General features: G+C 32.0%; 2 protein-coding genes across 7 annotated transcripts in view; one reads left to right on the top strand and one right to left on the bottom strand.

Moving 5' to 3' along the window:
* The window catches only part of LOC135844510 (uncharacterized), a 38,649-nt gene extending 33,641 nt beyond the window's left edge, over positions 1-5,008 (top strand). For all 3 annotated transcript variants that reach the window (XM_065362731.1, XM_065362732.1, XM_065362730.1), the window contains exon 3: positions 3,773-5,008. In XM_065362731.1, the coding sequence (XP_065218803.1) occupies positions 3,773-3,964 (192 nt within the window). In that variant the 3' untranslated portion in view covers positions 3,965-5,008. The remainder of the gene's footprint in view (positions 1-3,772) is intronic.
* Positions 5,009-6,933: 1,925 nt separating this feature from the next.
* Positions 6,934-13,237, bottom strand: part of CaMKI (Calcium/calmodulin-dependent protein kinase I) — a 481,648-nt gene continuing 475,344 nt past the window's right edge. For all 4 annotated transcript variants that reach the window (XM_065361814.1, XM_065361816.1, XM_065361817.1 and 1 more), the window contains one exon: positions 6,934-11,826. In XM_065361814.1, the coding sequence (XP_065217886.1) occupies positions 11,756-11,826 (71 nt within the window). In that variant the 3' untranslated portion in view covers positions 6,934-11,755. The remainder of the gene's footprint in view (positions 11,827-13,237) is intronic.

Below are 13,237 nucleotides of genomic sequence, written 5' to 3'. Positions count from 1 at the left end.
CGGTCTGGTCCAGTCCTGACCAGAAATTTTTATCCTGGCCCTGGGTCAGCCCAGGTCCAAAAACCGTCTTCATTTTTCAGAAAGAAAAAAAACTCCCAACACATTGGATGAGTTGAAAAATGGGATTTTTGATTTCAGAATATTAAAACTTCAAAAGAAATTGAATCATTATGGAAATGTTATAAAAATAGACATCTAAACTGGCATTAAAAATTTGAAAAATTGGACGTAACTGGGGTCCAAACTGCGGTCATTGGTCTGATTTTTTAGAAAGGTCTTTGGTCTAGGTCTCTTCCTGGTATTTTTTCTGAAGATCATCTGTTTGGGTAATATTGGTGTAAATTTGTTTCAGAGGGGGCAGGTCAGGTCTGGTTCACTCGGTCTTGTGGGCATTTTTGGGTCCAGTCACAGTCATCAGTCCAGTTTTTTAGTCTGGTCCGACAAGCCGGCTTTTTTGCTAATAATTTCCAAACAGTCTTCTTGCTGTTTGATAAAACTGTCAACGTTTTTATTTACTTACCTGTTGTGTGTTCGTTGGTCACCGTGTCATGTACAGCTACAAGGTTCTGGCATGGGTTATTTTATGTGTACTGTTACCTTAATGAAAGGAGGTTGGATTATTGAAGGAAGGAGAATAAGACTGGAGGGAGAGTTTTGAGCTATTTCTGGAAGGGTTTTAAGAGAGTTTAGTGATTTTCTTAAATTGGTATAATCTTGACAGGTGAGTAGGATGTGGGAGATAGTGAGTTGGACTTAACATGTAGAGTACATTGCAAGGGATTGGGATTCTTTTTTGAAGAAATGGGAGTGGGTGAGGAGGGTATGACCTGTGTGTGTACACAGCATATAAGGCAATGGCCTGCTTCCTTGTGGGTGGGAATTAACAGCGAACATATGGCTTCCATCACATCAGACACAGGAACTGGTGTTTCTGGTACAGGTGAAATACTTATTTAGTGACTGCTTTGCTGCCAAGTCTGAGCTGTTTTGTTTCCCAGAATTCCTGAGTGGGCTGGAATCCAGGCTATTGTAACATCCATGTCACATCTGAGAGATGAGATTTATGAGGCAATTGGATGTTGCTTAGATTTAGAATTTAGATCTTAGTTGAGAGATGAAAGTCAGTGAATTTGTAAAGATCAGTTACCGTCCATTTCCTCGAATCTATCAACCTAAAAACTAAAATTCCACTTGCTGAACACCCGGAAAATGTTTTCCTGAATCAATATACTTACCCAAAAAAATACAATTTTTTTAGTTCTCACAAATTCATTAAAAACATCAACAATTTTCAAACTGGAGTACTTTTTTTCCAATTTTTTGGATAGTTAATTACTGATGATGAAAGACGCACATCCCCTTCACTCTTCAATTCTATATTTTCAATTTTCATCATACTCCTCCCCACTCCTTCTGAATATAATGCATTCATAAGAAAATTTTCTTGTTTAAAAAATTGTTGGGGCTTTTTTTCTCAAATTTTGGGAAATTTTTCAAAATTTTTCAACTTTGATCAAAACTAATCTTGACATGATAGAAAAGATGAAAAAAAAAAATACATAATTTTCCATGACAGGGGCAAAACTTAGAAAATTATTATCCACTGACGATTTTACTGCATTCAGTATTTAAAATTTGAGATTTGGGCATTCAGTATCACCATTGTGAAGATCTCAACTCTGTCAAGTCTGCTCTCAATTGCCATGTTTAAAGTCATAAGTACAGCGTGCGTAACTGCGTATAGCTCATAGGAAAGAATACTGAACAAGCATGGTAGAAGAAATTGCAAAACCTCGCTATCACGAACTATTGTACTACGGATTTTGACCCATCAGTGTAAAATGAAATCATTATGTACTGCACAATAAAGTCATTGATGACTTGAGTGTTGAGTTGAGAGTATTAAAAATAATTATGTATCAAATGAGAGCTTTTTCTTAGTTTTTGCAGGATTTTCTGTGTAGAATGGTGGAAGAGGATATAACTGAATGGGGTTAAGAGTAGAAGAGGCTATATGGAGATATGCATCATAAGGCATATGGGAGATTGGAATCAATTTTCGAGTCTGTGGTGAGAGGGAGACAGTCGACAGTTTTAAGGCGAATGAAAAATTTGGAAAGGATGAATTTTGATTGTATAGTGGGGAGGATTTCAGATGCTTCTTGATATAATAAGTGTACAGGAGTGGTTCTGAGGGCTCCAGTAGCCAGTCTAAGAGCTGTGTTGTGAATAGTGTTCAGTGCTTTGAGTGTTGACTTGAAGAAATTCTCACCTTTTTTTTTTTTTATTGCAGCTACGTCTGTCTTCTTATTTTCCCCAAAAAATGACCTCGATGTCTCGCTTTTCCCCCGAATAAGTATTGCTTTTTGCCAACGATTCCTTGAAAGATATGCTTTTTGCGAAAATTGTCTAAAATTACCCTGCTAAACGTATAGCAAGAAGTCTCGCTTTTCGTTTAAATTGCCAAAAGGGCTATTCCAAGAAGTGTCACTATTTTTCAAAAAATTTTCCAATGTTTTGCATTTTTACTTTGAAAAAATCTCGCGTTTTTATCAAAATGTTGCAAAATTGCCATTTTTGGCACTAATTGCCGAAAAATCTTGCTTTTTGCTAAAATTGAACAAGTTTTTATTAAATTTTTAGTTCTGGTTTTTTCAATGTCACTTTTTTGTTACTTACTTTTTCGCCAAAGATTGTTTCCAAAAGTTGGTGCATTTCTGTCAAAAAAAATATATACCTACCTACCAAAAATTTGGAAAATAGTTGAACCTTTTTGGTAGAGATGATCAATCTCCAGAAAGTTACTGGAAATTTATATTTTCTCGAAATATTAAGTAATACTTATTTCGAAAAACTGTCATTGAAAATGTCATTTATCAACTACTTTACAAATTTTTGAAATTTTCCTTCATTTTGAACTATTTTATCAGCACGTATTTTTTTAAAAATGATTTTCTAATAATTTACTATACTTGCAAATATTCTTCATAAATTTCCAGAAACTTTCTGTGAAAAATTTCCTATTATCTCTACTTATTGGTAAAAATTGCAAAAAATATCACTTTTTTGACGAAATTGCCCAAAAGTCTCAATTTGCCAAAATTTGCCCAAAAGTATCACTACTGTCAACTATACGCTATATTGATGTCCTTAGATTTGGCAATTGAGAGCAATATTGTCCAAAAAAATTCGTGTTTTTGACAAAAATGGCTTTTGCTAAAATTATTGGCGTAGGTATAGTCTCATTTTTGCCAAAAGTAGCAAAAAGTTTCACATTTTGTCTAAATTTTCAGAAAGTATCGTTTTTTGTTAAAAATTGTTTCCAAAAATTGTCCTAATGTGTCGCTTTTTTTCGCCAAAAATTGCTAAAAAGCTCTTTCCCTTCTTCAGCATCCACCAAACTTTCACCTGTGAAAGAACATTTCCCGAACTTGAACGAACATTCACTGCTCTGAATTTCAACATTGATTGATTCTCTTTTCTGAACATCAAAACTGACGGAACTTTCAATTGAAAAATTATAAATTTTATTTTTTAAAATTTGCAATAAGCGAAATTTCTGTTGTGTTTTGTAAACGTTTCGGGAAATCGTAGTTTTAAAAATAGAAACGTCGATAGTAAATTTCCTGGTATACCTATATGCCCCTTTTCTATCTTATAATTGTACCTACTTTCGTTAAGCTAATTCGAACTTATCTTATCACGTAATACATGTATGACTCAAACGTATTCAGCCATTCGTTAATTTTTATTTTGTTTATTTTTTTTTCAGAGTTCCTTGGCGAGTCCTCCACCGGATAAAAATTTCTGTTGGAAATCAACCGCGTCGGACGACGATATCGCATCATCGCTGCAAATGCATTCCAGTAGAAATATGAAACAAGGCCCCGGCGTTAGTCTAAGCACAATCCAAAGCTTAAGGAAATTACTAGACAAGAGAAAATCCATGCACCGAGATAACTAATCAGAGCTTATATTATTTTCGCCGACGATGTGATCTGAAATACATAATTTTGAAACATCTCTCATCACATCACTTTTCAGACCACTGCCTCTTACCTATGGTGCCTGCGAACGAATGGCTTTAAAAAAATTTTCAGTATTATCGTACCTATATATGTATATAATAATTATACCTACCTGTGTTTCGAAACGTTATTTAAACGATTTTACTATCGTAAAATTCATCGTCATTTGACCACACGAACGTAATAATTTTTTCGCTTGCGCGACACATACGTCGAAAATAGAAATTATTACGTTTTTATAAGTACCTATTTATTATCGCATTTTTTTCCCTTCTTCTTCTTCTAACGAGAAATCGTCTTCTTGTGTTATGTACCTATATGTTTTTGTACCTACGTAGATTTGTATAAACATTTATGGTAAATTATTATTTCTGTTCTTCGTTCGGCGTTGTAAGTTTTTATACACTAATCTATTTACCGCGTGAAACAATAAGATCGTAAATAATTATGGAACAGGATGTACTGTTTTTTTATGCTCGAATTTGTACAGGAAAGCAATATCACCAGGTAATTTCAATTTAAAAACTGGCAACGTGCTTTGATGGTAGTCGGTACCTATTTGCTCGATATTATAAAGGCAATTTCATCGAGTAATTTTCCGATAGGTACTTGTGTCGAGCTTGGTAAATTCGAGATAATGCACTGATGAGAATTAGTTTCAATCATCGATCCTGATAAGCTGTGGCAAATTGCTTACGATTATATGACTCTGCAAGGTTCGTGTTGTTGACGGATGTCGATTACTTACGCAGTACTTTTTTTTTTTTTTTTTCAAGACACGTGAAATTGAGAAATTTTTAAATAGTCGATAGGTAGTTAATTTTAAATCGTGTCTAATGTGAATATGTATACGAGAAGATATCAATTTAAAATTTTCAATTTTTTATAGACTGTGTTTTTTTTTACAATTTTTCCAATGTATGTAATGATTTTTTATGCGGAAATCAACCTGCAATGCATTAAAGAAAATATGAATTCGATGTGGATTGTTATTTCACTTATTGATTTAATAATTATTTTAGGATCAGCGAACTCAAAAACACGTGAACAAGTATTGCACGTGCCAAAATTGTGCTATATAAATTAAAGTCGAACCTCAAAATAAAGGATTCATTCGTCTCAGATCATGAAATGAGACAATAAATTCAAATTCAGCATCTTCAAAAACGCAAATATCTTTGCACAAGTCCAAATTATTGTAGGTGTAAATCAAATTAATCAAATGTCCTCAAAAAATACGACTGTGGCGCTATCTGTAATGTAAAAAGCAAACCAACTGCTTAAACAGAGAACGAATTCGGTTGAAAAAATAATGCAGCGCTTCAGACGGCGAAAAAAGGAACTTCTTTTGTTATCCTCATTTACATAAGGAAAAAGAAGTACCTTTTTTGAGTTTTTCTGAATCCAAATGTGGATAACAAAAGAACTTCTCGGTTTCACCGCCTGAAGCGCTGCATCATTAATTTTGAAATTTGTTCTTTCTCTGTGAAAGAGTTGTTTCACCTTTCATGCTATAGATCGCGATGCGTTCACGTTTTTAAAATTATTGTTTATGTGTTAATTTAATTAAACACTATTATCATGCACGAGGGGTTAATTATTACTAATTAACCATTTACCTTACCATAGCTGATTACGAATATAGGTATTTTTGAAGTTCAACATTTTAATAAAAAGTTTCATTTTCTATTTCTGAAATTCTGAGAAGTATTGAACTTTTAGGTGAAACATTCGATTCAATTTTGCGAGCTTTAGAGAGCTTTTTAGGCTGTACGAACCGTACGAATTGGGGGTTTTGACATGCGGAGAATCCGTTTCCGGTGTTGGTTCTGCCAAAAAGCTCAAAGTCCCAAAAGCTCAATTTTGATGACAACAAATTTTGAAAAAAATGATGCAGCGCTTCAGGTGGCAGAAAATGAAACTTCTCTTATTATCGTCAAAAATACGTTGTATATACACCTTTCTATATCCCAAAATTAGGATTACAAAAGAACTTCTCATTTTCACCACCTGCAGCGCTGCATCTTAAATTTTGAACTTTTGAATCAATTTTGCGAGCTTTAAAGAGCTTTTTAGGCTGTACAAACAGTACGAATGGGGGGGGGGGTTGACATGCGGAGAATCCGTTTCCGGCCTTGGTTCTGCCAAAAAGCTCAAAGTTCCTTCGAAAATTGAGCTTTTTTTCAAAAAAGTTGAACTTTCAGGTAAATAAAAGCTCGATCAACAAAAATAAACGAGCTTGACGTGATCAGCGATGCTTAATTAGTGATAATCGACTACTTGTACCACTGTACCCCATATTTGGCTTTAATTCGGGCAAAAAGCTGAATTTTGAAAATGTGATAGCAGCGCCATCTATAGCATGGTAGGTAAAACAACTCTCCTAAAGAGAGAACAAATTTGAAATTTTCAAATTTACGATGTAGCGCTTCATGCGGTGAAAACGAGAAGTTCATTTGTAATCCTGATTTTGGCAAATAGAAAAGTGTATTTACAAAGTATTTTTGACTACTTATAACAAAAGAAGTTCCAGTTTTGGCCGTCTGCAGCGCTGCATCATTTATTTTCAAAATTTGTTCTCTTTTAAGCAGTTTACTTTTTACATTACAGATAGCGCCACTGTCCTATATTTAGAACCATTTTCAAAATTTAACCAATTTATGCGTATGACATATCGATTGTTGGGTTCTCGATGTTGTAGATTCCAAATTTGGCATCCATTTATCGATTAGAGTGGGGGTGATGCTTGTGAAGAGAATACTCAAGGCGTAAAGTGTCAAGTTTTCGATGTCGTAGTTTCCCTAACGTTAATTGTTTCCACTTAATGGCTGAAAAATCATGTTTTTTTGCTCAAAATTTCTACACAATCACTAATAGTAGCCCTAGGTAAAAAATCCAACAAAAATCCGTTGAAAATGGTTAAATTTTATTTTGATTTATTACACAGCATCATATTGCATCACGTAGTATGTATTTAAGTAACAATTTTTTTTTTTCATCATAAAAATTAATATGACACTCAATTGAACAATTGTCTCTAAATAGATAATGAAAAAAAAAGAAGGTATGGCTGTAATAACAGAAGAAAAAAAAAGTAAAAACGAAATATAAAACGATAAATTGGAATGTTACAAATAAACTATTTAAAAAGATCATTATTAAACGATTATTTACATAAGAAAAAAGAAAAAAAGGTAACTATAGGTACTCTAATTAAGTAAGTTGTGGCGAAACGATAAAAATTCCATCAATATGTACATTCGAATGGAATAAAAAAAAACTCTCAAAATGATCATTCATCGCTGAATTCTGCTCTCGATCGTTTGCTGTGTACTTTATTTATTCGTTTACATAATCTCAAGACGAAAGAAACTCACTTGTCGAGCTAACAAAGCATACGATTATATTGAAAAAGAAAGAAAAAAAAAGAACTCATCTTAAAATTATTTACATCGTTGTGCCAAGAGAGGAAAAAAAAGGAGAAAAAATAAAAACTAAATTATCACGTAATTAAAAACAACTGACTTGGATAAACCATCCGTCATTTTCACATAGTTTTTTTTTTCTATTTGTACATCGTATAGTCGTTTAAAAATACATACACAAATACCCCCAAATTTTTTCGAAATATTATTCTGTATATAGCGATCAGTCTCTGGAATTTTGTGCACCTAAAAGGTTATTACGAGTCTCGTTATTATAGGTGAATAAAACGCGTCAAAACTTTATACTTTTTTTTATATTTTACAAGCTGCAAAAATGTCAATGTAATTGAGATAAATCATTATAAAACCTTTCTCCGATACATGAACGAATCCCTAGCGAATACTTCAACTTTTAACCCAGCTTTCATATTATCGAGGTATTTTTTTTCCATCGCCGAAAATTTCCAACTTTTTTTTAACATGCCCTTCTTCGCGATTCATAAACGCATCAATAGTTCGACCTTCCCTACTTCTTCCTCCATTTGAAGTATACCGAAAAAAATACGAAAAAAATGCTTTCATTTTAAACGAACCGATACTCGTTTACGCGAAACTTTCTAAATGGAGAATTCCAATATAAAAAATTTAAAACGTCGTTTAAAACAAAAAACTATTCCTAATTCAATACGGCGCAAGGCGCTGATAAAAAGTTATCAAAAAAAAAAATAAAAAACAACTCGCTGTTCTCGAGAATACAACTAAAGGGCAACCAACAAAAAGCTTTCCAACCAAACGTGTCTTCGACGTTTGAAAATTTTAAATTACCAAAGAAAACGAACAACGAGTCGAGAAACAAAGTGAAATTCAAAATGAAAAAATTTTCGAGTTGAAAATTTAAAATGAGCCACGAGTTGCTGAAATTTTCAAAGAATAGAAATTACAATTTCAAAAAACGACGATATCCATTAAAAATACGTAAGTACTCCTCGAATAATAATCTTCTTCGCAAAAGAAACAATGAAATATTGAATTAGAAAACAACGAAGTATTCCAACACTCGAAGTGAAACTTTTAAAAGCCCAGAAGAAATCGAAAATATCAAACGAAACTGTAGTAGTAAGTACATACAATAAGTTTGTCATTTTAACATCGTCAAATTCGTTTCAACTTTTCGAAAATATGTTATCTCTACTCGTAGATGAAAAAGCCCACCTACATTATGAAATAGCTTACTATAGATAATAGTTTTAAAGAGCGCCCTCGATACCGAAAAAAGGCAATTTACTTACGACAATTTCACATATTGAAGTTGTCGTGTTAGATCAGTCAAATGACAAATTATTTTCCAATTTTTCATCGCTCTTGGTTATTTTCTTACTTGTAACAAATTCATCGTCGAAACTACAAGTTGAATGATTTTGTAGAAATTGTGTATTATTCTTACGTAAATTTACCATCTCCATTCCCTCCACAATTTTGACATGAAAAAAAAAAAAAAAAAAAAAAACTTAAAAAGTTGAAAAATACTTAAGTTGAGTTTGGAAATTGTTGAAAATCACTTCTTCGCTTCCTTTTGTAATGAACTGAGTATTTTCACAGATCTAAAATGTTCAATCTCTTTCTTTAAATTAGGTACAGTTTTGAAAAAAATTTTGATGGAAGAAATTTTTATAAAATGAACAAAATTTTTAATTCAAATTTACCTATTTGAAAATCCAAAAAGTGTACAAAAATCAAACATCCAACTTTTTTTTTCATTTCATTGAGATAGAAATAAATTCCACTAATTCACAATATTCGTTCATTTTTTTCAAAATTTGAACTTCAGAATAGGTAATTTTTTTTTAAATGTTAATTTCATTTCATCGCAAATGTCTCACAAGATCTAAAAATTATTCAACTTATCAACAAAGTTGCCATACCAACTACAAAAAAAAAAAAAAAAAAAAAAATAGCTCACATTTTAGAGACATTTTAAAGTCTTTTGTTTTATTAAAAAGTTTTCAAAATCAAAAAAAGAAAAATTCTAAGCATAATTTTGAAGTAAAATAAAAAACTTACAATTTTTCTTTCAAATGTTTCTTTTTTCAATTCTTATCACTTCATTTTTTTAAAGTTTAGAATAAATTGAACCATGGTCTCTACACTACTCATTTTTAAAAAATTCAACCATAAGAATGCTTTTTTTTTCAAGAACTGAACAAATTTTTTAATCTAAAAAATGACAACACCGAAAATTACTGGAGAAAAATCCAATAAACTAATAATATTCAAATTAGATTTCACTTTTTTGAACGAGAAGAGGGGAGGGGATGAGTAAGTCTCAGATCTTCATAATTAAAAATGAGCTTTTTTTCGTTGGCAACACCGAAAGTTGGTTGGAAAAATCTAATTATTAAATTTAAAAAAAAGAAAAAAAGTGGATCTGTTAAATTGCAAGTTTTTTAAAGATTCAATTGTGAAGGGAGCTGGAGGGGAGAAGAGGACGGTTTTAGCGAAAAAACAAATTGAAAAAAGGAAAAAAATGGAAAGTTCGGTTTTAAAATTAAACAATTTTTTGATCAGAAAAATAGCAACACCAAAAGTTGCATACAAAAAAAAAAATGAATCATAAATTTTAAAAAAAACAGAAAAAAAACCATTCGATTCCAAAAAATTTTCATTTCAAATTTTTTGCAGTAGAGGGGAGGATGTCTCAGCCTCGAGTGAAAAAACACACGAAGAAACAAAAACCAGGCCAATTCGGAAAGAAAAATGGGAAAACATTTCAAAAAACTGGAACATACATATTTCTAATCAAAAAATCATTTTAAACAATTTTAATGGAGCCATTTTTTCAAATCAGAAAATGGCAACACTGAAAATTTTTTGGAAAAATCTCCTAAATTGAAAAAAATATCTGATTTAAAAAATCCAGGTTTTCGTTTCCGTTTCACTTTTTAACCAATGAGAGGGGGGAGAGATTAGGTCTCAAGTGATAAAAAACTATAGAGAAGAAACAAAAAGTAGGCACAATGCACATAAATTCAGAAAGGAAGAACGCAAGGAAGATATTCTCATTGAAAAATGCGAAAAAAAAATACAAACGAAGAATTATCAAAATTTTTCTATTAAAACAAAAAAAAATTGAACTGAATTTTTCAATCATGTGATTTGGAATTTTCAAGAACTGTTGAAAAATTGCATAATGAAATTCTTTTTGAGTCTTTTTACTCGAAGTGTCGAATTTCAAAAAACTCATTGGGGAGAGGAGAGAAGAATAGGAAGGAGGACGAAGTGATCGGTTTTTGAAAATTGAGCATTTTTTCCAGCTAGAAAACAGCAACAGTGAAGGTTGCTAGAGAAATCAAACAAATCGACCCCCTCTTTAAATATGTATTGTAGTACTCTGAAGTCGATTCAATAAAAGAAAAACCAGAGCAATTTAAAAACTCGACCTCAATAAATAATCTTCTTCTTCTTCCTCTTTCCAATCATTTAAAGAAAATCAAACAAAAAAGTTTAAAATCACCAGCTTATTCCCATGAAGAAAAAAATCTATCAAAAATACTTGAGTATCATAATTTGGGATTTAAAATACAACAAATCGTGAAAAAACTCGAATAATTATATCCTTTTTTGAGAAATGAGGTCCCAAATTGAAAAATGTTTAAAAACCAAAATTGGCGAAAGGGTGAGAAAAGGAGTCAATTTCAAAATTATTGTCATAAAAAACAGAAAAGAGCAAAACGAAATGCTGAATTTTTGAAAAGTTAAATATTTTTTTCTATCAAAAGAGGCAAAAAAAACCTCCCTCTCTCTCTCTTCAAAATCCCAAAAAATTCATATCACTGCACAAAATTAAAAACAATCTAACATTAAAAAAAAAAAAAAAAAAAAAAAAAAAAAACATAAAATGACAAATCTGAATTCGACTTCTTAGCCAAATTCATAGTACAAAAGACCTTTCGTTTCCTTATCAAAAAACCAATATTTTCACCTTCGAAAATTCACCCCATTTTTGAGGCACTTCCTCAAACTCGTAGCTTCACCTGGCAGCTGCCAAAATCCCGAGACGTGATCGCCGAACCATTCTAAATTAACCTCGACCAGAGCATCGATCGTAGTACCTATAGTAACAATTTACCATATCCGAGTAGTGAAAAATAATAATTTTTTTTTGTTTAAAAATTTTTCGTTGAACAATCGACGACAGCGGCGTTTTTTTGTTTTCGCACGAACGGAGAGAGCAGTTACGCCGGAGAGGACGCGAAATCCGACAAGTTATCATCTTCTGGCTTGGCCAAGGTGGCTAAATTATGGCTATTTGTTATGTTGGTTTCTAAGGCCATTTTTTGCATCTGACGTATTACTGCCGCTGCATGATACGCTTGCTGGAAAAAAAGAAGAAAAAAAACGTAAAAAAATACGCAATTAGTATCGTCGTAAAATTAAAATCGAGCTAAAAAAAATTAGCTACTGTAAAATATGAATTAGAATGGTGTTTTTGAAAGAAAGAGGAAAAAAATGAGTAAATAAAACTATATAGCTATAAAGTGATACGAGAGTAAAAATACAAGTAAACTCGGTAAAAAAAAAATAATACAGCTCAAGATTATAGTAAAAAAAATACGAAAAAATAAAGCTATACGAAATGCTCAAATTCTCATCAATTCATCTACTTCGATAGGCCTACCTACCTACTGCAGTATATAGTATAGTAAAATGAAAATACGTAAAAAATGATTCTTAAACAATACGAAGTAAACCCTTTACTAGATAAGTAGATTAATTTATTATCTCTCTTCTCTCTTCCTCACTCTCCAGTCCATCCGGATAAAATACGAGTCGTGTCGCCAATATTGACACCAATCTCACGTCACACTTGACACTTTCGTCCTTAAAAGATACGAAAGGAAAGTTACCCCTCGGCCCTCGTCCTTCTCACTACCCCGGTCTTTCTCTCGAAGATGTCGAGATAGTCGATTAGTGGAACAATTTAAGATACTACCTAGTTCAATCGTAGCTATAGCGAGAAAAAAAATACGAAAAAACACATTTTAGATAACTTATTTTCTCTCGAACAAGTTGACGTAAAAAATTTACGTCCATTTTCTGCGAACTTATCTGAAAAGCTCGTTTAATAAGACGCTTTAGGGCTTCTTCCAATGAAACATCATTTTTTTATGATTAATTTTCTTTTTCGTATCAACTCGTATCTATAGCCCTATACCGAAGGCTCGCTCGTTTTATTCGAGTCCGTGAGGAGTAATTTTGGAAAATTCCTTTGGGTCATCCGACGCTTGGTGATTTTGATCGTGTCGATAGTCGGTCGTACTTGAAGAAATATTCGTATTTTTGCATAAAAGTACCTAGGTTGTTTTTATTAGTGAAATTATTACTTAAGTATTATTCTTTCTTTCGATAGTAGACAAAAACAAGCAAAGAGATGAGGCATTTTTGATATGAGAAAATTGAAACCAATAAAATGTAATCAGGAGAGGAAAAAATCGTTGACGAAATTAAATAATGAAAAACAAACTTTTAAAATATAGATTACAGATTTCTTTTTAGTACCTACCTACCTAGCAGAAGTATTTTTGACCGGATCTCATCCAGCATTAAATTTCATAAAATTTTGATTTTTAGAATAAACTCGTGAGTAATCTATTAAAAGAAAATTTTCCAAAAATGAACGTTTGAAAATTGAAAATGTATTTACAGGGCCTTATGTCAAGACCTAAAAACGTTGACAAAATACAATGTGCAATTTTTGATGAGTAAGTAGGTATTTAAAATTATCTA

This window comes from Planococcus citri, chromosome 4, assembly GCF_950023065.1.
Source record: "Planococcus citri chromosome 4, ihPlaCitr1.1, whole genome shotgun sequence".
NCBI classification, from domain to species: Eukaryota; Metazoa; Arthropoda; class Insecta; order Hemiptera; family Pseudococcidae; genus Planococcus; species Planococcus citri.
This window is presented reverse-complemented; position numbering and strand designations above follow the sequence as displayed.